Genomic DNA, 25,782 nt, shown 5'->3' on the forward strand with positions numbered 1-25,782 from the left:
TAGACCTTAGATTAAGCTACCACTAAATCCACAATGCCAAAGGAGATATCCAAAAGATAGCCTTAGCGCTAGGTATGGGAGCTATGAGTGACTAGTCTTGGGGTTTAGACTTATCAATGGGCCAACTACAATAATCTATAGGCTGATATATGGACTCTCTAGGAAAAATAAAGACCTACTTGTCACAATGTATATATAGATGACTTGTTGGTCTATAGCAAGATATCAAAGGAACGTAAAGAGCACTTAAGAGGAGTTTATGAGAAGTTGAGGCAACACAAACTGTATACAAAAGGGGGGGGGGGGGGGGGAAATGAATTTGCATTTAAGGAGTTAGAATCATGGGATTCATAGTATGAACTGAGGGATTAAGGTGGATCCAAAGGAGATAGAAGCAGTTAATAATTTGTCAGAAAGGGAGGAATGGTGCGAGGAGCAACTCAATGGACTACCTCCCTTAAAGTGTAGCACAACATGGCAACAACAACGCCACCACACCTTGACCCAACAGCTTGAGAACTTGATAGAAAAGGCTATATTCAGATCCCACTAGTGAGTCTAGACTGGCAAACATTGGCTAGCTTGATAGAATGAGCTATGTTAAGACCTCAGAGCATGAGTCAAGAAAACCACCCTTATCTTGTTGGGAATAGCAATCTATTAAGCGGGGCGAGTGTAAAGGTATTTTGTAGTTATACCCTTAGTGTTGGAGAAAAAATACCTATATAGGGAGTAGCAATCGGTCAAGCTGTGCTTGGAATGTGCTTCTACATGTGATTTCTTATGTTTAGTAATGAACCCTTAGAAGTGGAGCTTATGACATCATGAAGATGTAGTCTTGAGATATGCCTCGATGTTATATCTTTGTACATCATGAATAGAAAAGATTATTTATTGATATATATTGTGTACTTTCTCCTATGCTATTTATTTATTGATATATATATTTATATTATATGTCTCACGATAGATTATAACTTGAAGTCCGGTGAAGGTCTCTCCCTTCTCCCCCTTCCATCTCCAGCCCAGTGACTTCCCTCCCTCTATGCCACTGTGGATCAGCCGGCATCCTGGGTCCGCTGTGCCCTCCCCAAATGTCGATGGCAGATTGTTGCCGTGACACGAGGCCTTTGAGCACGACGTCCACAGATCAGAGGGAAAGAAGGAGCAGTCCGGGGATGTTGAGCTTCGCAGTAGCAGCAGAGGCAAACACCCCTTCTCATGACAGCGGGGCCTCCTGTGACGGTCGACTATCTCATCGGCCTCTTGCGCACATGCAGACACGAGAAGAATCTGGCCCGTGCCAAGCTGTTGCATGCCTACATGCAGCAGCACCAGCTGGATTCCCATGCCATCCTGGGGAACCACCTAGTGCCCTTGCTAGCAGATTGCGGGAGCTTGCTCGATGCCCGGCATGTCTTCGATCGGTTGCCTTATCGCAGCGAGCACTCCTGGAGCACACTCATTTCAGGCTACATCTACAGTGGCGAACCTTGCGAGGCCTTCCAACTTTACCAGACAATGCAGGATGAATCTGTACAACCTAACAAGTACACCTATGTTGCCCTCCTGAGAGCTTTGGCCAGCCTGAAAGATGTGGAATCTGGCAGATCATTGCAGTTCAGAATTATCAGAGAAGGATTGGAAAGGGATCTCTTTATTGGGAGTACACTGGTGGATATGTATGGCAAATGTGGCTCACTCACAGAAGCACGTTACGTGTTTGATGAACTTCCTGTCCATGATGTGGTCTCATGGACTTCTCTAATTTCGGCGTACGCTGAATATGGACTTGGTGAGAAAGTTTGCAGTTTCTTAAAGCAAATGGCTTTTGAGGGTGCTGTTCCAGATGCTAACACGTTTGTCTGCAGCTTGAAAGTCTGTCACAGTGTTGAAGGTATGGATATAGGCCAAGAATTACACATGGAAATTGCCAAATTAGGTCTGGAAAATAACTTGTATGTAAGCCACACACTAATTGATGTATATGCCAAGTACGGCTCATTTGAAGAAGCAAGAACATTGTTAGATAGAATATCAGATCGAAATGCAGTACCCTGGACTGCAATCATAGCAGCATATGCCGAATATGGACATGCTGATAAAGCATTGATGTGCTTTCAGAAAATGCAGGTAGATGGTATCACACCTGTTGCTGCTACCTTTTTCTCCAGCTTGAAAGCTTGTGCCATAATAGGAGATTCAGAAACAGGTCAGGTCCTCGACTCTGAAATCACCAAGAGGGGTTTGGAAACAGATGTATATGTTGGGACCACTTTAGTGGATATGTATTCTAAATGTGGTATGCTCTGGGAAGCACGAGAAGTATTTGACAGGCTTCCAGTTCCAACTGCAGTATCATGGAATGCAATGATCACAGGGTATGTGGAACATGGTTTAGGACAGGATGCACTGGACTGTATGGACAAAATGCAGTTGGATAGCATCTATCTGGCAGCTCCCTTTTTCACTTGTGGCTTGAAAGTTTGTGCCTCCTTGGGACTTGTAGAAACAGGCCAAGCAGTGCACTCCGAAATTGTCAAAAGGGGATGGGAAATGGACTTTGATGTTGGCAACATACTTGTGGATATGTATGCCAAATGTCACTCACTTGTAGAGGCACAAAATGTTTTAGATCAGCTGCCAGCCCAAAGTGTTTTCTCATGGACTGCAATGATCGCCGGGTATGCTGAACTTGGGTTGTCAGACCATGTAGTGAACAGTTTCAGGCAGATGCAGCTGGAGGGGTTATCTCCCGATTCTGGCATGTTTGTTTGCAGTTTGAAAGCTTGTGGGAATGCAGGACATTCAGAAATGGGCCATGTATTACACTCTGAAGTTGTCATGCGGGGAATGGAATCAGAACTTCATGTGGATACTACCCTGATAAATATGTATGCCAAATTGGGATCACTTGCAGAAGCACAAAAATTATTTTCTATGCTTTCAGATCAAGGATGCTCAGCCTCATGGAATGCACTGATTGCTGGTCACATCAAACTTGGTTCTGGTCAGGAAGCGTTGAATTGTTTCAGACGAATGCAGCTGGATGGTATCTTGCCAACGGCTGTTACATATTTCAACAGCTTGAAAGCTTGTAGCATTCTGGGAGCTCTAGAAACAGGCCACAAAACACATTCAGATATTATCAGAAGGGGTTTTGAAAGAGACCTTGAAGTGAGCAACATGCTGGTGAATATGTATGCCACATGTGGCTCACTTGCAGAAGCACAGGAATTCTTTCTTCGGATTCAGACTCGAAACACAGTTTCATGGGCTGCTCTCATTGCTGGCTATGTGGAAAATGGACTCCATGATAATGCATTAAGATCTTTTCAAAAGATGGAGTTGGAAGGTATTTCTCCTGATGTTTGCACTTTTGTTAACAGCTTGATAGCCTGTGGCAATGTAGGTGCTTTAGAAACAGGTCGAGAAATACACAGAGAGGCTACCAAAAGGGCATTGGAAGCAGAACTATATGTAGGCTGCTCGCAACTGGACATGTATGCAAAATGTGGCTCTCTTGCAGAAGCACAGAAAGTGTTCAACAGCCTGCCAGTTCAAAATGAAGTCACATGGAATGCATTAATTTCTGGATATGCCGACCATGGATTTTGTGAGGAAGCTTTGAATCGCTTCCGAAAAATGCAGCTGAAGGGAGTGTGTCCTGTTGCTGTGACCTTTGCTTGCAGCTTGAAAGCATGTGGAAATTTGGGAGCTTCAGAAGCAGGCAGAGAAATGCATGTCAAAATCACCGAGCTTGGCCTGGACAGGGATCTTTTTGTTGGCAGTGCATTGGTAGATATGTATGCGAAATGTGGTGCACTTGCAGAAGCACAGGAAGTCTTTGATAAGCTACGTGTCCGAGATGTTGTGTCATGGAATGCAATGATAAAGGGGTATGGTGAGAATCACAATGGTGAGATGGCAGTGCAGTGTTTTGAAGACATGATAAAACAGTGTGTGAAGCCAGATGCTATCACATACACATGTGTTTTTGCTGCATGCAGCCATGCCTGCTTGGTTCTGAAGGGTCAGGAGTATTTCAAGTTAATGAGAGATAAACATGGAATTAAACCCACATTAGACCACTTTACTTGTATGATTGATCTTTATGCACGAGCAGGGCTTGTTTATGAAGCAGAGAAATTCGCTGAAGACATGCAATGCCTTTTTTCTGGTGAAATTTTGAGAGTTCTGCTGAGTGCTTGTAAAATTCATGGGAAAGTGGAAGTGGGACTTAGATGTTTTCAAAAGCTTATTGAAGTGAATGAAGACGATGCTCCAGCGTACTTGCTTATGGCAGACATTTATGCAAGTGTGGGCAAATGGATGGATGCAGAGAAAATGGAAGAGTTGAGGAAACATGCAGCGGCAAAGAAAATGCCTGCAAGTGTGTCTTTGGAACTGAACAATAAGTTCTATGAATTTATTGTGGGTGACATCCAAAGCAAGGAGGTCACAGCAGCCCTAGAAATATTAAATTCCAGCATGAGGGATGAAGGTTATATGCCGAATCTAGACTTGGTTTTGAGACATGCACTTGATAAGGAGCATTGTCTGCACATACTAAAGAGCAACAGTATTCATGCCTAATGCCCAATGAAGCCAACATTTTACATTATAAAATCTTGCCTATATTTGATCTCCGCCCTTCAAGGTTGCAGATAGAGCATTAGTTCTCTCATAGCTGCATCTCTTTAATGAATGCAAGTTAATAATTGATATATACATGTATGGCTCTGGGTATGTTAAGATTGAACTGATACTGGATAGATGAGCTACATCATATTGTGTCCAGGTAAGTGTATATCAATATACTCATAAAGCCAGCTTTCATTTAACATCATAAGGTGGCATCTTGGAAAAGGGAAAACCCTATCACGGTGTTATATATATATCCATTGTGCAGGGAAGGGGATGCCACGTGTTTGTACAAAGCCATATATGTCAAGCTTCAATGTTCTTTTATCTTCTTTCTTGCACTCTTGCTTCCCTCTTCATTCGCGAGCTTGAGGCACCATGCTCCTCAGCTTTAAACGTGCCAATGATTTTGAATTTATGTGGAATGTGAGCTGCCTTAGGGCGCGGAGTGGGAAGCAGTTGGTATTTTCATGCAGAGAATGCAAAGGGCAATGATGTCTCCACTACAGTACTCTAACTCACAAAAACGACAACACAGAGAACTTAAAATACCTCCTTGGCAATGGCACGGTAGGCAAGGTGTAGCTTGATGGTGCTGGACATTACTCCAATGCCCACCTCTTAGTTTCTCACCTATGCTCCAAGTGCCCACTGTGGTAAGGCTCCAAATGAGGAGCCATGATAGGTGCCTTGAGTCAATATGGGTGAAAGGTGTCAGCTGGTCAACGGCAATAAATCTAGCTGGACTGCCCACATGTCTACAACTAGACAACCTCCATCACTACATATAGATATGTGCCATTTTCCAACACTCACCACTATTGAGCACTTACACCTACACTCATTATCCTCCACCCAACATTTTCTTCACCATCAAAGCTTGTAGGAGCACCTAGCTGGACACTCGTAGGCCATCAGTTGTATCTGCAGACTCAATTACACGGCTTAAGGAAAAGGACTCAAAGAACCAAACAAGGCTTGCCTTGCAAGTTGTGCTTTTGGAAAAGGTTGAGTTGCTACTTTGAGTAAAAGTGACGCTTGTGAAGGGTTTGGGCATTAGCAAAGTGCTTATGTCTACTAGCAAGTGAGCAAGAGTAACTTATTGGGGATTGCATTGTCGTATTTCAAAACCCTTGATCTTTTGGTCTATTTTTTGCTTTTGTTTCTTTGAAGTTTCTTAGTTTCTTCCCATTTTTATCAGTTAGGTTTATGGGAATGCAACACTACTTCTAGCTATGTCGACTATAGAAGTGTCAAACTTGCTGATCTAATTGACCTTAATTCGAGTTTATGTGTTCTTTGTTGGTACAAAGTGTATAAGTCTAGAAAAATAAGATGCCACATGGGATGTAGCATTGCCCACCTTCAGGGTAGATGCTTGTACAATGGTGCAGTGATAAGGTGGTGTAGGTTCCAAAAAAATTACCCATTGTTAACTTTAGTTAAGTGGCCCTTGTAACCTTGGACAATGTGGATATCTTGCGTGCCAAAGATTATTTTAGAACATGAAAGAAAAGGGTTCTCTTTCTCTCTCTCTCTCTCTCTCTCTCTCTAAAAAAAAAAGATAAAGAAGAAGGGCAATGCTCTTTGCATGATAGTGTGCCCTTGTTTTGTTAACCTCGTACACTTATTTAACATACATGTGCATTCAAGTTTGCCCACCTTCTTAATACATGAGAAGCATATCTTCATTAGAAACGTAAACTTAAAGAGGGTTCTTCACTCTTGATCAACCTTAACACTATCTCATACAAGCATTCAAGAGGGGGGAGAGTTGGGATTGATGGGTTCAAAATTACACATCTTTTTTGGATCAATCTTCATCATTTGCTAAAATGTCATGCTGTGCAAGTAAAATAAGACAAGAAAGTAAATCACAGTGCATGGATAAAACTAGGACCGTCAAAAATTGGCACAATTGTTGGAAAAATGGAACTATAAGAATACTTAAGTTAAAAGTTAACTCTTTTACATGTGCATAATAATGGTTTAGGAATGTGCATTATATTCACAAGATTATAGGTTCAAACCCTTTAAAGTTTCCTCTTTGTTATATTCTTAACTTTCTTGTTTGTCTCTAAAATTTTTAATCTTAAAACCCCAACTTTTACAAATTCAACTTTTTATATTTAACCCCCCTTCCAAGCTTTGAAAAACCCTTTGCCTTTTTTTTCCTTGGGTCTCAAACCTCCCTTTAAGTTTGCAAATTTTTGTCTTTGTGGTTTACAAAATATTAAAATAAAAACCTAAACCCATTCCAAAAATTTAGGAGAGATGAAAAAAAAAAAACAGAACTTTAAGGCGTATGAAATTATGATATTGTGGCTACAATGCAAAATTTTAAACCATTAGACCATATACTATGCATTTGGAATCGCTAGCTAAAAACAAGGGATGTTTTTGGATCAATCCTGGTGGTTTGCTGCAATGTCACATCACGCAAGTAAACTAGGATATGCAGGTAAAGTGGGTCAGTTGAAAACGCACACATGCCAGAAAAAAGGAATGATAAGAATAGATAAGTTAAAAGTAGCAAGTTTAGTTTGTTCATGCTTCAACTTGCTCAGGAGTTATTGATCTCGCAAGTTGATGTGCCAAAAAATGAATGTAGACATGTTTAACCTTGCAATTAAATACTTGGTTTGGCTTCAACCTTCTACAATCATTGATGCACTAAATATTGTCAAAACCTGCTTCCAAGTGCAGCAATGTGCAACTATATGATTTTTAAAAAGTACATAACGTTTAATAAGGATTGTATATTGGTGTGATGGATTTTTTGAGAAAGGTCTCAACTTGACTACATCTTAGAATCATAACTTGCTTCAAATGCCTTCGCAGAGCTAGCCAAATGCCCAATTTACATTAGCTACATTGTGTAGAGCATTGGCTTGAAGTGAGCACTTCATCTATTTGAATTGACCTCTCTGAACCCCCATGACAAGTCACAAATAGTGAAAATAAGTTCAAGTGTTCACTTGCAAAAACACACTAGATTAAAGAGTGTTAAACTCAACTTGAAGTCCCTTCTACTCCAGCCTTGATTGTCAACCCTCACACTTGGTGTGAACATATTAAAGTCCTAGGTAGAGTTGATCTAGCATAGCAACATGCCAAATTGATTTAGGGTGCATCAAAGGTGACATTATGAAAAAAATGAACTCACAAATGGGCCTTTTAGCCGCCGCCCCTCCTTCCCCCTGCCCCCTTAAAACAAGGAAAAGAGGAGAGAAGAATAGTAAAATAATCCTCTTCTCTCTCCACTTTTGCAATCTCGTTTTGCCTTTTTTATATTATCCACAAAGGATATACTCTAATTCTTTCTCTCTCCTCATTCAAGAAGTCTTTTTCAGCCAAATTTTATATTAAAAAAGGAGTTAGTTGTGGGAGTGTGGTGCTTTGTTTTCAATGCAAAATGATTAATAGATTATGAGGTAATTGATTTTTAAATCAAGAACAAGGAAAATGAAATTTCGAAAGTTCCTTCTAATATATTTTGGGGATTTTTTATATTCTATCTTTTGGTCAAAAAACAAACCAATTGGTCAAATTTCATGTTTTTTGGAAATGTTTTTGGAGGTAAAATAGAAATTTCTAAAATACGAAAAGTCTTGAATATCCCTACTCTCTGAGCTGTTTTACCCCATATTTATACTCTCTCATGGCTCTATTGTGACCTCTTATCTGTGTTTATGCAGCCTTCATTTAACAAAGTGAATTACTTACACCCTCCTTTCCCTTGGCATCTTTGTGTGCCTCTTTGTGCATCTTCACTCTACCTCCTATGACAACCGAGTAGGCTCCCTATTTCTATTAATAAGTAAAATGAATACAGAAAAGAAGGAGCTACATATTGAGGTAGAGATTGAATACGCCCCATTATTCAAAAGAACCCAATATACCAATGTCAACCCTCAGGTTCTACAGAGTTACATGCAAATGGGATTGAAACATGTGGACTTGTGGGTTGATGGGGGAATCTACCCAATTGATCCCTTAAACAATAGATGTCCAACTTTCTCAGGAATCACAAATTTACTGAAGTATGTGTGTGAGGGTGAAAATGGGTTGCTCAGTTACACTAGGTAGCTCAACGATCAGGCGTTCAAAGTATTTACAACTTGCTAAACAATCATAAAAAATTGTCATGATGTGATCGCTGCACATCAACTTCATATATAACAGCACATAGGACAAGTGGTACAACTTAATGACACTATAATTCAACAAAATAATCAAATTATTACAATGTAGGACACTATCCATGACATTGGTATCTCATACGAGGAGGCAAAGACACAATTGGACAACCTGAGAAAGATCAACAGCAAGCTAACACAGGAGCGCAAATGAAAGAAGAAACCAATCAATGAGTTAATTGTGAATAACAGCCAATGGAAGTGGCATATCAAAGCATGCAAGGTAGCTCAGAATGAGAACCTAGGTGAGGGCGAGCTTGGATCATGTATTAGTAGATTACTGAAGGCAAGTACATTGGAAAACTCTTTGAGCAATCCTAAGTTTAAGGCTATGAAGGAAAAGGTGATTGAGTGCACATTGAAAGATATGTCACATGAGTTCTAGCTGTGGATACACAATCCATTTGTGACAGGGCCAATATTAGCACAACAAATTTCTCAAAGATATTCAAAGGTGTGAAAGCTGGGTTTAGTCGTGTGTTGAAGAGAAATAGAATTGTGTCTCTTTCTCAACCTTTAAAGTTAATAGAGGCCTTAACAGTAACTTAATGCAAAGGTTTTGGAGCTGATAGGAGATCCCATGCATGTTCAATGCTTGGAAACACTAAAGGTTGTTACCAAAAATGCATATGAGGTGAAGCTCACCGAGCTCAATAATTACTATTTAGATTTGTACAAGGTGCAGTCGGCAATGGTAATGTACTACAATATTTCTGTTGAGGAATGTAATGGTAAATTGCAGTTTGTTATAAAATTAGATGAAAGTGAGGTTGTCAAAGGAGTAAAGCTTGAAAGAGTTAGTGTAACTTTGATGAATAGAGTTTTACAATTCGACAAGAACAATCCAGGGAACTTTAGTGTTCAATCCGAGCACTATGTGTGGTGGCTCGTTGCATTTGAAGTTCCTAAGGAAACATTTGAGGTATTGTAACTATTCTTTGCATACATAAGCATTCCAAACATCATCGATCATCTTAGAAACATGGTGAGATACTCTCAGTTGAAGGGTATGGTCAATACTTGGTTGAATGGCATCTTGCAGGAGACTTGAAAACTTTAAAATGCATGTGTGGAATCTCCAATGGTGCAAATACAAAGAAACTCTGCTTATATTGCTTGTTAGAGAGGATGGAAGGAAAGGATAGAAAGAAAAACTGACAAAGGGTGACAAGTCTTGCACCGACGCACAATAGAGAAGATCCCACTTGGAAACCCATTTTCAACATTCCATTAGATCGTATTCACATCTTTTCATTGCATGCGTTTGTTAGAATCATGGAGAAACTTGTATATATGAATGCATTTGCTTTGCTTATAGGATGCAATTAGAAAAAAAAGCCATTGCAACTTGTAGGAATGCGAAGTGAGTGCTATTAGAAATTGGGCTACACAAGCATCAAGTGACGATTGGAAAAGATGAAAAGAGATCAAGAAAATCTAGTAACTTGAAAAAAAAGCCTTGCTTTGGAGAGGAGCAAAGGCTAGGAAGTTTCTTTCAACACCTATCAATGAGGAAGGAAATGTCATGGTTCATAGGCCGCAAGGCTACGATGGGTGGAAAAAGTTGCATTCTACTATTTCTAATCGAAGTAATGGAGGGAAAACAAGATTAGCCAAAGCTAAGGTGTGTGGGGCAAGCTCTATCACACATTACATGGTGCGTACTAAGTCAATATTTTAAAATTGTATGAATTGTATAAACTATTGAGCACAGTTTTACTCATGTATGATATGTGTCTTTGTAGCATATCCTTGAGGCAGATAGACCATACTTTGTAGAAAAGGGAAGCATCGGAGTTTGGTCCACACAAGGGATGGAAAATTCACATTGGATAGCATGTGGTGCTGCATATCAAATAAAAACTAATCATGGTGGAAGGGTGAATGGTAGCAATCCAATGATCTAATTGCTAACTTGGTGGTATAGGATCATAGTAGCAGATGAAACTAAACTCTCGCAAAAGAGAGAAAATGAAAATGTTGATGAATCGGCTATAGACGTGATAGAATCATGGCGTGTCACTAAAAGAGTGTGTACTCAAGCCTCAAGTGCCAAAGAAAACCATGCCAAGTGGCTAGAAACAGGGCTTTGAGAAGGCAAAAAATGGGTTCAAAAAGAGCTAAGATAGTAAGACGAACAATGTGTTCAGTGTGAATGCAATTCATTGTTTAAGAGAGAAAGAGAGTGTGTGCATCTATGTGAATGAGTCTTACCGTTTAGGGTTATATAAAAGAGGGTTGAACTTTCTATCTTATTCATTGAGTTCTCATATCTTTTGTGCAGGAAAGATGGCTAGGCCTAAGGTAGCTACAAAGAAGCTTCTGCTTAGAGCCCCATATCGTGTTCAGCCCCTTGGAGCATCTACTAGCTCAAATGCACCCCCTTCTTAACCTAACCTAGCTTCCTCAAGCCGCCCTCACAAGGGTCCTCCACAGCATCCCCACAAGAAACGCAAGTGGAAGCTAGGTATAGTATCCTTGAGAGAAATCAGGAGGTATCAACGCTCTTTTGATCTCATCATTCCGAAGGCGAGCTTCTCGAGACTTATTCACGAGATTGCGCAAGACCTCTACCGCACAGAATGTAAGAGGTGTTTTTTGGCACAAGGTTAGGATAGAATTGAACGCTTCACAAAAGAATGTCTTCATGCTCTAGAGTGTGATTGATGCAGAGGCCTTTTGGGTTGACTTGATGATGAATGATACTCAATGTTGTGCAATACATACGAAGTGCATCACTGTAACTCCCAAGGACTTCCAACTTGTAAGAAATCTTCAAGCAGTGAAGGATGCATTCGTTCCAATGGAATGAACACAATTTGTAATGTTATCTTTTTCGACATAGTGTCGTCCTTGTGCATTGGACATATGATTATGCCCCAGTGCAAAACTGTTGTACACGCCCTTAAAATATGAATTAAATTTTTACTCTTATCCTTTACTCTCAACTTTGACTATACATCTTCACTGCATTTTTAACTCTTACTCATAGTTTTTGCTAGCACTATTAATCTCAATAGGATAAACATGCGAAAATTTACCATTTCTTGTTGCTCCTCCTGATGCCACTGTGTAGTCTATGTGGTGTGAAGTTTCTAAGGACCAGTAGTCGTGATGTTGGTTTCTCAATTATTGATCCATCCATAATTTTGGTGTGGGTTAATTTTTAAAATACCAAACTATATCCGAATGTGACAAAACTTCACACATACACTTGTTAGGTGGCCAAGAGCCCAAATATTTTTTTTTGAAAAAAAAATTGTAGACCCTTGGTCTGAAGTCTAGCATCTCTACATTCCTAGCAGAAAAGTTGCTCCGACGCGCCAGACTTCAGATCAAGGATCTGCATGTATTTTTTTCCCAAAAAAAAGGGATCTTGGCCACCTAATGAGTGCACATGTGAAGTTTTGTTGCATTTCGATAAAAGGTTATGGATTTACGATCACACGATGGAGAGTGCATATGAAGCTGCATTAACCCGATTTTGGGGTTTAAATGGGTTAAAAGTTCATTCTTCTTCTCATTTTCACATCTTACTTTCTTTGCTTCCTCCATTCTCACACCCCCAACCTCTATCTCTCCTCCATGTTGCCCTCCTTGAGCTTGCATGGCATGCACCAAGCAAGCTGCTTGTCGTTTCAGCCAGGGGAAGGCCTCACGCCAAGGCCCACCACTTGGAGCACAACGTGGAGCCTCCTCTAATATAGCAGTCAACAGCTACTCCCCATAGAGCACAATGACCCACCACAGAAGAAGAGGAGATGGAAATCAAGCACTATCGCCCTTCAGGAGATAAGGAGAATCTAGAGTGTGTACGAGTTTCTCATCTTGAAAATGTCTTTTCATAAGGTTGTTCAGGAAGTTATGCAAGACTTGGAGCTGAAAGGATTGGGAAGATTTTGGGCGCAAGTGCGTGATGGTCCATCGGTAGGAAAGTGGGCTGTTGCAGCTATGGAGACCCTACAAATGGCTGCAGAGGGGTTTCTCATCGACTTGTTCGATGATACATAGCTAGCGGTCATCCATGCAAAGTGCATCACAATCACAGATAAAGACATAAACTTTATTATCCAGCTTCGACATGACAAGGATACTCCTCCATAGGTTATGAGATTAATGATGCAAGGTTTCGTAATGAGTGTTATAGCACCATAGCATCTTGGAAGGCCAAAATATTTGGTATACTCTATAACATTGGAATATACATATAAAATATCTCATGTGATGTGTACTAAATTCAATTAATTGAGTAGAGTTACTTTTTTTTATTTCTTGAAATGCACGATTCTTAATTTTTGTTTAATGTATGCACGCATCGAAAATAGTAATACATATGGATACGAGTTATGTTATCACCTATGCACAATCGCAAGTGGAGTACTACACATTGACATGATTAAATTGGATTATGTTAACACATCGAATGTGTCATTCACGTATCACATGGTGTTGCCCACCAAGCACCATCAAAAGTACATAAAACAGGATGATTCAGCATGAAAAATACATGATAGTCTAGAGATGTATGCTTGCTATAATTTATGACAATAGTGTACAATGAGAGCTGATAGTAGGCAAAACCCAATAGTCTAGAGATGGATGCTTGCTATAATTTATGACAATAGTGTACAATGAGAGCTAATAGTAGGCAAAACCCAATATTCAAAGTCAATCAGTGATTGTCAATGCAAAACTAGCATCAAGCGGGCATAAACAAGCATATAACAGTCAAGTGACATGAGCCAACACCCAAGCATGTCAGACAAAGTCGTTAGTACAGTTGGTACACCCCCCAATCAACATGGCAAAATGTACATACCACTGCCAAGACTTGACACAAGTTAGTGTCTGCTCAGTGAATACAAAGCTGAATCAGCCCAAGTACATCTACACGGACCAAGGATATTAACCACACATCATCCATGAGGAGATCCCATTCTCAAAGATCCAAAAGCTCAATATGCATAACTCGCACTGCTTAATGTTTGATAAGCATACAAAGACGATTCTAATGGCACAAAAGTTGTAAGTGTCAAGCAAATAAGCTCAAACAAAGCATGTAAGAGCACCAGTGACAGAGTATCCAAGATCATACATTAATAAGACATCCAGAGCATATGAGCGGTCAAGTATCCAATGCTAGCATCCGATGCTAGAAAGACAATCCCAATCAATCTCTGACGAGCCAAAGCAAGACCAAAATAATCTCCAAAATATCCAAAGTCAAGCCCAAATGAAGCTCTAGTAGCATTCAAGTCCAAACAATGTAACTAGCATGTGTAGGTAATATAAGCATCAAGCATGTATCAATAGGTCATACATAGACCATAGGTATAACCTTTGTCACAAAGTATGCCAGTGTAAATTAATGTCAAGTAAATGCCAATCAATAGGGAGCCCAAAAAAGGCTCAAAATACATTTCAAAACCATCCAAAGCATTTTCCAACCTTCATTTGCATCCCAATAGTAATATGAAACACCTGGGAAGCACCCATGACCAATAGACAATGCATAAAGTGACTAAATAAGCTTCAGCCTTGGAGTGTACAGCATTGATTTACTCTGTAAAACAGAGTATTTCAGACCACTAAATCAACTCCAAATGATGTGCAATCAATAGCATACATTCCCCTGACATTCAAGGACCATTCGTGACCACAATCGGGCATCAAATGTCAATGCCAACCAAGCATAAACATAAAGTGCTGATGTAACACTGTTTGTGGCTACCTTTGAGCTGTGAAAAATAGTCATGGAGTGAGGTAAATCAGTCCACAAATCAATGCCAATGATAACCACCAATGCTGAGCACCAAGGGGATGTTTCCAAGTGCCAAATGAAGTGTTTTCAAGCTGCCAATGAGTGCCAAGGGAGGGTTGAAGTAAAAAACGAATTTTTTGTAGCCCCTTCCTGCTGTATCCTACGAACTGAAATAAAGACTCAAAATAATGCTTCAATACCTTTGAAGGAATGCCATGAGGGTGCCCAAATGGGCCGGGTAGGTGCTCCAGAAGCCAGGGAGTGATCAGAGCTCGAAGGAGTCGGATATGGCTACCAAGAGTGAGAACCAATGGTGTAGGGATTTGAATGAATGCTGAAGGAGTCACAGACCAAGCTTGAATGCTCAAGCAACTATGCTCTGATACCAATTGAAAGGTGAGAAGGATCGAAGCTATCACGGGAGAGCAGGAGCAAGAGAGAGAGAGACTCACAATGTGGGAACTCCAACAGTCACAATGTGTGACCGACCTTCCCTTTATTCATCTGTCACTAAAAGAATAAAGAATAAAGTGACAGTAACATGCGTCCATTGCCTGCAGTGTATAGACACAGATACTGTCAATGTAGTAATACATGGGTGGCTAGGGGGAGGCACCTTTACCCCCAATAATCTGCTTGGATATATCCTAGCTCATTGCAATGGAAGTATCAATGATTGGGGCATCTCTTTTGAATATGTCCCATCTCACCACACTTATGGCACTTTTTTCATTTGTCTTTTGAGTCATCCTAGTCTTCTTTGGCATTTTTTTAGAGGTAGCTATCTTGAAAAACCTAATCTCCATTTGGTCTGATCAAGGCTTTGGCTTGTATGAGAGTGTCTTGCAAGTTAGTCAGCCTTAAGGACTCTAGGTAAGTATCCAAGTGTTGATTTAATCCATGCTAGAATTTGGCCATCTATTGGGTAGTGTCCATAGGTGAGACATATTTTTAAAGTTTTATGAACTAAGAGTAATAGATTTATAGGCTTGTTGATCCTAGTCAACACACGTTAAATGACTCATTCATCTTGATAGAACGATAAGAAGGTAGAGAGTATCTTTGTCTTATGACCCTCTTGATTTCTCCCCAGGTTATACGGGCTCCAATGTTATGATTATCTTGGCACCATTACTTTCACCTACCACAAGTGTGCCTCACCTACCAACCATAACTTTGCAATCATGACCTTATTAGCTGCACTTATTCCTACCACATCAAAATAATCTTCAAGGATCTTGATCTAGACTTTAGCATAAGTTTCGACATCATATTCTTTTCCTATGAATTCAGGTGGCTTGATTTACTTCAAGAGAAATTTCTTTTCATGGAGCTCAGCATTCATGGTTGCAAAAGATGCTTGATAATCCAAGTTTGTATTCTCCACTTCTACTCTATCATCTTGCTTCCATTGTTGAGAGCGAGTGAAAGAGAGTGTGCATGTGAGGTGTGTTGAGGAAGGGATTGAGAGAATGTGAAGCTCTTGGTCATCTTCTTGCTTTTCTTCTTCTCTAGTAGCTTCTTGACTCCTTGGTGTCATGGAAATGAGTTCTAACTTCTAAAAGAATAGAAGTCCATCCAATGTTCCAATTGTTGTACATTTAGCCTAACAATTTGGTTCCATTTTCAGGACCAAGATGGTGCAATCGTCGAGGTTCACACACTCCTACTGTGTGGCAGAATAGAAGGTTGGTCCATGAGTGTGGATGGGATCGGTGGGGTATCAATCATCTACAATCATTACTTGCATACTCTAAAACCCAAACGACTAGTTTAGGAAAGGCCAAATTGGAAGGGATCTATATGTTGTTAGATTGCAACTAAAGAGATTGGATTTATTAGATAGGAAAAAAAGATAAAACACAAACTGAAAAACACAGAAAACATGAAAAAACTCAAAACAAACACAAAGTGCAAAAACTTAGACTTTTCTTGTTTGGACATCATGAGTGGCAATATTGCAGGTGGAAGGTTCATGTTGCTTGCTTTTGTCATTGGTTGCATATGTGTTAATGCTTAAAATATAACCGAAGGTATGGTCATCTTGTGAAACTTTTGGCTTGTTGAAAAGAAGGTATGGAATAAGAAGGAAGAAGAATGGGAAGTAAGAAAAGTAGAAGGTATAGGAAATGGAGGTGAAGGTTAAGAGAAGAGAAGAAATATGAAAAAGAGGTAAGAGACAGGAGGAGAAAAGAAGAGCACTAGTCGATAGTAATAAGTGAGAAGAAGAAGAAGAAGAAGAAGAAAGAAAGAGAGAGGTGAAGATAGAAGAGGAAAGAGAAGGAAGAAGCAGCTGTCAATTTGCATCTTCTCTCCATCTCACACCCTTCCGGCACGCACCTTTGCTATTTTAAACCCCAATGATTATAATCAACGCCGTATTGTGAGCAGCTCTGAGTCGAGCGACTCTGATGTGTCTTTTCGTGATCACGCTGAGAGTTGGCACGTTAATGTTTTCCCCATCGAATCTTCTTTTCTTCTCAAATGGGAGTACAGTTTGATGTTGTTGTAGCACTTGCTCCTCCTTTGTGGCAGCAGGGTGCTCATTAGCGGCTGGCGGGCCATGTGGCTAGCAGGCATGGCGCTCGCAACTTTATGCCCGCATGGGTGGTTCTACTGCAGTTGACGACGCTTCCTTCTGGCCTTGGCGACGATGGCAGGCTGACGGCCTCATATTGGCGGCGGTGTCGTCCTCTCCGTATCCCGGATTTCCTCTCTTCTTTTCCCATATTCTTTTTTAAAGGTTTCATTTAAGCATACTCACGCACCCGTTCCCACACACACACAAAAACACACACACACTCACTCACTCATGCCCCCATCACGCACACACTAACACATACACACAACTCACATAAGAGCACACATCCACAGATGCATACACACTTACACCACTATAAACCCACTCACAACCACACACACACACACACTAAGCCACATATGCATCCATTCACACACCACTTGCACGCTCATTGCATAATCCTTATAGGACAAGGCTCTTGCATTGTCCTCACAAGACAAGCCACAATAGGGAGAGCTCCCTCAGATCACACACCTTAGCCACATAGCCCTTAATAAGTTAGGCACATAGGTCTAAATATGTTAGTCACATAGGCATGCAATTTAGTTACATAGAAAGTAGGTTATAGCTACATAGGTTTGGTTACTTGCATAAGTCACATAGAGGTAGAGTCACACACGCATAACTACATATGTTTATACACTCACACAAAAAAAACATCCCCATCGTCCACATACATAACCTAACAAACACATACTTACACACAAACCGTATACCCTACACTCACTCCATCCCATCTTAAGTTCACTCATCTTAGGATCACTCATTTTAGGTTCAATAGTCTTCAATCACTCGTCTTCACACGCATCTGGAGTTCACTCATCCTAGATCACTTGTTTTGAGACTTGTCTTGAGATCACTCATCTTAGATCACATGTCTTAGGTTTCCTTGCCTTGATTCCACTCGTCTTGAGATCACTCCTCTTAGGTTCACTTGTCCTAAGTTCACTCATCTTGGGTTCCCTCATTTTGAGCTCACTCGTTTTGAGATCACTTATTCTAAGTTCACTCAACTTGCATTCACTCATCCTAGATTCATTTATATCTTGAGTTCACTCATCATGAGACAATTCATATTAGGTTCATTCATCTTGAGTTCGTCCATCCTAAATTCACTCGTCTTGGATCATTTGTCTTGAGTTCACTCATCTTGAGTCTACTCATCCTAGGTTCACTCATCTCTTGAGTTCACTCGACCCTCAGTTCACTTATCTTAGATCACTCATTTTGAGTTCATCATCCCTCACATTTGCACTTCCATGCTCTCCTATTGGTAAGCTCCTTTGTTGGGGTTTGGGGCACTCTAAGATCCTTGGCTGCTTTGGTTGTTTTCCTCTCTCACTCCCTTAGCCTCAATCTTTGGTAAAACCATAGTTAAAAGGTAGCAATCATCATCATCACTTGAACTTAAATCCAAATCTTAAACCATAACTCAACTTCTCCCATGCTCTATCTATCCTTGAACCTGACCCCTTCTTTGACATTATGAGGAAAGCTTCTTGTGAATACAATTGAATTGGCACGTAAATCTACCATGCAAAAGTACTTGCAAGATTTCCCTCTTTCACAAGACTCATAAATATATGGATAACTTTCTACAGTTCAAGCTTCCTAAAAAACTCTTTTGCAGGTATTGCTTGAAAACTCCTATATTGATCAGATTTCTCTATCTTATCAGGCTATCGCTAGTAAATTTTTATAGTTCACATTATTCCTATCATTTTTGCACGTCCTTGACATTTTAGCACTTTAGGTTATTCCTAACATTGTTGCTATTTAGGCTATTCCTGAAACACTATATTTTAGGATACTTGTAAAAATCCTTTATTCTTTTTCCCAAAGAAAAGTAGATAGCCCTCTACTTTATCTTCTCCCTTTTCTTCTTCTATTTTCACTTAGAATTGCTCCTGATCTCCTTCTTCATTGGTGGACACTCTTTTTGTTAGTTGTCTTGTTCTTTTCCACAACATCTTGAACATCTAAATTGAAGGAAACTCCCATAATTGCTTGAATTATAGTAATTTGCATGTATGCCTATCGACCTTAAAATACCCTAAATGCCTATCTGCCTTGAAATGGATTGGATGCTTGTCCACCTTCAAACAACCTAAATGCATGGCAGTTTAATGTAGGGATGACTTGATGCCCTCCACTTGTAGAAGTGCATAAAAATGGTTGAAGATTCAAAAATGCCTTGAATTCATGAAACATCGTAAAGCTTTTTTATGCAAAAAGAATCCAAATCTTCCACATCTTCATGGAAAATGATACCTTTCTTTCATCAACAATGGCATAACTTCCATAATCCTCTTACAAGTTTCCTTCTTCCAAGCTTGATACCTAAATCATGAGTGTAATGTAACATGAACCAAGTAGGATCACCAAAGTGTATTGACTTATTCTACTACAACAAAACAAGAGCAATAGCCAATACAGAAATCTACCCTAAATGTTCATAAGTTAGCCCATAGATTCTTGAATCAAAAAATGATAGAAAACCGTGAATATTCTTCAAGAAAATGGTACAAAAATTTAGGTTACATTGTAGACAATACAAGACAAATGATGTTCTAAAAATGGTACAATCTACATTCTTCCTGAATGAGAAAACAATAGAAAATGGCATTCAATTTAAGGAAACTAGTAGAGGATTTCAAGCCACATCATAGACAACCAAGATCACTGTCCTAAATATTACTAATCATATATTTCTTGAATGAAGAGACCATAATAAACAACAGGAGATTTTTAAGAGACACACACATATATTTAGGTTACGACCTCAACCACCCCAATAAGATGCCATCCTGAAGAATTTTGAATGCGCATAAAAGATAGATCTAAAAAGATGCATACTAGAAGTTACAACCAAGATAGTCACCCTTCACATGACTTCACATGATATTCAAGGACTATTTCATACATAGTAAATAAGGCACTTACATGCATACTAAGGTTAAGAGTGTGATTCGAGTCTTAACATACTAAATCCAAAGCAAAATCAAAACACAAGGGTCAAATTTATTTGATGGTGGATTATAATTTGGAGTGCTTCAATTACTATTTTTGGGCACTTGTAGAATTTATTGTACTTCATGGATATATCAGATTATCATTGATCTATTATTATGTGAGGGTATCATCACCCACAGTTGTATTTGTCACACTTGCAACTCTTGTGTGGGCTGTGCACATGGATTTGTGACTAGAATAGCATTACCTAGTTCTATATATATTAAGGCATAATCATGCTTAAAGGATTTAGCAGCCCAGATCCCATAAAGTAGGTAGGATGCCCAAAGGAGATGCAAATCCTAAGATGCAAAGTGGGGTGCAAACCCTAAAATGCAGGCACCACCCTAAAGGAGTGATCTAACTCGAACCCTAATCTTGGTCTATATAAGGGTGGAAGGTCTCAATAGTATTCGCCCTTTTGGCACATCTATACTGCGAAAGCTCTATTAGTGCCACTATTGAAGCTTCCTATTCTCTACTTTTAGTCTATCATCTTGCTTCTATTGTTAAGAGTGATTGAGAGAGAGAGAGTGTGTGTGTGTGTGTGAGTAAGAGGTATGTTCAGTGGAGGGACTAAGGGAATGTGAATCTCTTCATCATCTTCTTGCTTTTCTTTTCTTATGTATTAGCTTCTCAACTCAATGGTATTCTTGGTGGTGGATACAAAGGAGTAACGGTATCTAATTGTGTTTCTTGGGTCGTGGAACTAGCTTGAAGCCTTCAAGCTTTCAAACTACAATTTTCCTGGGTGAGGTACTCACTTAGCAAGTTGCCTCAAGTATGCACATGGCATGGTTCCAAAGAGATGAGAAAAAAGGCATACACTGGCCATGAGTTGGTAAGGAAGCACATTTGAATGTTACATTCCATACTTGCACTTGGTTGCTCCATGGAAATTCTCAATAGTAGGAGCAATTCTAAGATCACTTTAGTACAACCCATATACTTAAGGCCATGAGGTAGGGATAAGAAATCTTAGAGTAAGTGGTTAATGCTACTTGGGTAGGCTTGAGGATCCAATGGGAGTAAACCCCACAATCAACTCAATGAAATCTCAAATTGAGTGATACCCGGCCACATATCTCACAAATAGCAAGGGCCTACATGTTTGGCCACCCCCTTATAACCTTCTATTAATCACATACTCAAAAAGATACACAACACAATCTTTGAGCCACAAGGACCAAGCACTTGCAATAAGCCAACTTGCTTAACCATACATTATGCTCTGAACATCATAAGAAAGCATCAATGACTTGAAAATTTATGACCTAAAAGCATACTTTTTATTGAGGAGTGTGGGCCATATCCATCAAGAATGGTATTGCTAGGACTACTAGAGTTTCCTCTTAGTCTTGCAACTAGTGGCAAGTTCAAAATCAAAACCAACCTAAACATATAGGACCCAAACTATCAACCTTTGGTGTAGTTAGGACTTGCAAACTCAACCAAAAGAGAAACACGACTAGAGTGTCACAATTGCCCAACAGCTTGTAACTTCAATCACACTAAGAATTTGCAACAATTGCCCATAACAAGGAGATAGAATGGCATGCTAATCATCATAGGGTTTAAGCGCAAAATAGCAGAAGTTCTTTTTGTTTGGCATGTTTGAATACTTCCCATTGCATGCTGAGGCAATTGTCAATACATCTAAGATCAATTTCTTGGGTCTGAAATATAGTTTGTTCTTAGAGAAGAGTAATATCACAATTTGGAGCTAAAAATAACCTAGACCTTGTAGCATGATGGAGGCAATCTAACATTGCTATATCATCTCCTAGTGCACTATAGCATTTAGATGTAAAATGACACAAATTCTTCATGTTTTGCATGCTCTAAGACTTACCATTGGATTTTGAGCTAATTGCAAATACTTCTAAGATCAATTACATGGGTAAGCAACAATTATGCCTTGACAAGAGTTATAAGCTATAGCTACATGGAATGAAAAATATCCAAAAAAGACTGTGTAAGCTATAGCAATGAGTTTCTCAATAAGTAGAGAGTTTCTCAATGAGTTGAAATGTGGAAGGAAAATTTGTCAACACACATGCACAAGCATGTTGAAGGTAGAATTTCTCCCCCATAACCTTAAATGTTGTTTTTAAAAAATTGATTCAACATAAGAACATGTGAAAAATATGATAAACTTTGGTAGAAAACATGAAAAATAGTACAATGCAGATGCAATACTTGGCTAGGTCTTATAAGTGGGAATGCTGCTTTTGGCTCTTAATGTGGAACTTTTGGCACTTGGTTTCTAGTTAAACTAACATACATGGGAGAAACGTATAAGCTTATGCTTGAGAAGTTGTATAACTCACTTTATATTATTGGTTCAACATCCTAAAGATGTACTCATGCCTCTCTCACCCAATTGTTGACCTTATCTATGATATCTAGCTACCAGATTTGGGTATTAATAAATTTTAGTGCTTCTCTTCTCCTTTAATTTTGGAGTAAACATCTTTGCCTCCACATTAAGAAATTGCTTCCCCTTTGTCATCATTGTGATACTGTCAATTTTGAGAATAAGATTTTCTTCAGCTCTTTTCCTTCTCTTCTTTTGATTCTTTTTGTCTATGGAAGAGGCATTGAAGTTACTAGGTCCATGCACTTAAATGGTAACTTGTTTTGCTTGGGTTCTAGTCATAACATTCAAGGGAATCGGGGTAGCATAATCATCAAGTGTTTTAGTGCTAAAGAGTCTGACTAGTATTGATGGTTGCTAAGCTAATTGGGGGTTTTGCTCTAGAGAATTGGCATATAAGTGCATGATGCCAAGTGTTTTAGTGCTAAAGAGTCTGACTAGTATTGATGGTTGCTAAGCTAATTGGGGGTTTTGCTCTAGAGAATTGGCATATAAGTGCATGATGCCACATTCTAGACATCTTAGGTTGCCTTTGTCCTTGTTCACTAGTTCATTATCTAGGCATCTCCATGAAATGTACCCTAGATGGCTAGAAGTCCAAGTAAGAGGTTTCTAGAGTTGGTTTCCTCCCATACATCGAGCTTATTGTCTACCTAAGTCCATAATTGGGACAAGTTTGAAATCCATTAGGATCGAATATCACTCTTTGTTATAAGTAATATGAGGGTTTATATATGTTTTGTCATCTAGTGGCTCTTCCATAAGGTGCATAGGAGCATTGCTAGGTGGATGAGTGTTGATAGGCCCTAGTGGTCTGCGCATTCCTGTTGGATTAATATATGTCAACAAAGGAGCTACAAGAATTTAGTCGTTAGGTGCTCGCAACACTAGGGGAGCTCCTCTCCTATAGTTGAATTGCCTATTCATGGGATAAAATGATTGATGGTAGGGTTGAGAATATGGTAGCCTCCTCAATAGCCAATAATATATCGTCCATAGTTAGTGCAAGTGTGCGATAACGAATCAAGGCATTTTGATGAGAGATGATTGCCATGACAATGAATACACTAAACATGTGGTCTCCTGGGCCATCGTAATTCATCTTGAAATTTAGTGAGCTCTAGCTTAAGTCATGCCATTTCTTGTGTGACGTCCACATCCTTCTCCTTGTCTTAAGCATCTAAGATAGACTAAAAGACTACAGATCATGGATCTCTCATTGTGGATGGTAATGATTCTTGTTGGTTGCATAACTTTTGTGTTTCTCTTTACTAGTCATCAATATAAACTATCTCTTTGAAAACTTTGGCTAATGTGTATGTTTGCTGACTCATATTACTTGCAAGTGCCTTATAAAGTTTCTCATTCTTAATCCTACTAATGAACAATCTAGATATTACTTTTGGGGTGGGTTATTTGATCCTTGGAATCCTCTTATGGAGACTTTGAACATGGGTGATGTATTCATGGATTTCTTCCTTGTCCTTTTAACTTACATATCATCTTGAGATCAAGTTGTATGCATACCCCACATCCAAAGAATCTCTTGTTGATGAAGATGTTGTTAAGCATGTTGAAGTCATTGCGTTTTTACCATCATCAAGGCTAGTAAACCAAGTTTTCCCCTTCCCTTTGGGACACAACCTAAAAGCTTGCGTGTGTTGACCAATATCTAAGGTTCTTGAAGCTCTAAGGATCATCTCTTGTTTTGTACTTCTTGACTTGTTTTCGACACTAGGGATTTTTGCTTAGATCATGGGGTTGGGTGATATTCCTAGTCTAGTTAGGATTGATGTAGCTAATGCTAGGCTATTCCACTCATTTTCTCATTTGTAAGTCATATTGTGCTAGTAACGATTGGATTTTTGTTGGGAACTCAATAGCGGCTACAAACCCTAGGTCATCTATGTTTGAGATCAAGGCTAACATAGTTTCCTTTTCTTCCTACATGATAAGGTTTCAACAATGTAGATAAGATTAAATCAAGTGCATGTGCTCTTGAGAAGAAGACATGTTTCCTTTTTAGAAGTTCACTACTTGATTAGCATTGATTAGTGTTTGTATACTTGGGGTTAATAATGGTCATAGTGGCAAGGCACATCAATATCAAGGATCTTTGTAACTAATTTCTCCATGGAGGTTACCAATGGTTAGCTTTGTCTTTCTATGCATTTTTAGTTTCTCACTACAAGGTATTTGTTGGGAAAAATGGAGGTTTTCTATCTCTCACTATAGGGCATTTGTTGGTTCAATTTTCTAGCTCCAAGGTTTTTTTAATCCTTTGCTTGGCCTCTCTCATTTGGTCCAAAATCCTTTTAATCGCTTCCTTCCAATTTAGTATGATGTGTGTTTCATACCCCCTTTTAGTAACAAATAATCTTCTTCCACTTTGTGCAAGGAACATGCATTGCACACAACCAAGCTTTTAATTTTCCACAAGTAGTCTCATTGTGTGATATGCAAACCTTTTTTACTTAATTCCTAATGCAATGTGTGAAAGCATTACACCTTGAAAGTGTAGCTCATTCTAAGTCAATATGAGAAACCAAAGGTAGTACTAAATGTAGGCTAGTCATCTTCATAATAGGAGAAAAGATTTTATCAAAGTCCACACCATGTTCCTACTTGAAGCCCTTAGCAACCAATCTAGACTTGTATCCTAGCTTGGGACATCTAGGGGCACTTTTCAACTTGTACACCCACTTGCATGGAAAAGCATGCTTGCCACCACTAGGCAAAGGAATCAAATCCTATGTATGATTTTTCTACAACAGTGAGTCATACTCTAACTGCATGGCCCTCTCCCAAGAGTGACTATCACCTCTGCACATGGCCTCATCATAAGTAATAGACTCACCAACATCTATCATCATAACATAATCCATAGAGAGCTCAAACCGCATAGGCCATCATCTATCTCTAATAGACCATCTTAAAGCTAGTTGTGGGGCTCTAAATGTTGTGGAGCATCAAGGACTTGGGCCACTAGGGTATCAACAGCTAGATAGCCTATTGTTGTGGGTTTTCTAGTTGGTTGTATAGTAATAAGAGGCTCCTCCTAAAATATTACCCTACATACCACCTTAATGACATGCTCAAGTTGTTTATGCCTTTTCTCCTCATGGAAAATAATATCATGGATGTGGATAGCCTTCCAATCCTAAAAATCCCATAGGCAATAGCCCATCTCACTTGCATCCCCATAACC

The 25,782-nt window shown here is 39.4% G+C and overlaps 1 protein-coding gene across 1 annotated transcript; it reads left to right on the plus strand.

Moving 5' to 3' along the window:
• The first annotated feature begins 994 nt into the window (after positions 1–994).
• Positions 995–4,730, plus strand: LOC148012503 (pentatricopeptide repeat-containing protein At2g33680-like). Its single transcript, XM_087668972.1, has one exon. It carries the CDS (start codon positions 1,222–1,224, stop codon positions 4,594–4,596), a length of 3,375 nt encoding a protein of 1,124 aa, XP_087525098.1. The 5' UTR covers positions 995–1,221; the 3' UTR covers positions 4,597–4,730.
• The last annotated feature ends 21,052 nt before the right edge of the window (positions 4,731–25,782 follow it).

This window comes from Lygodium microphyllum, chromosome 27 (assembly GCF_053477565.2).
Source record: "Lygodium microphyllum isolate KBCC chromosome 27, Lygodium_microphyllum_v1.1.10, whole genome shotgun sequence".
In the NCBI taxonomy this organism is placed as follows: Eukaryota; Viridiplantae; Streptophyta; class Polypodiopsida; order Schizaeales; family Lygodiaceae; genus Lygodium; species Lygodium microphyllum.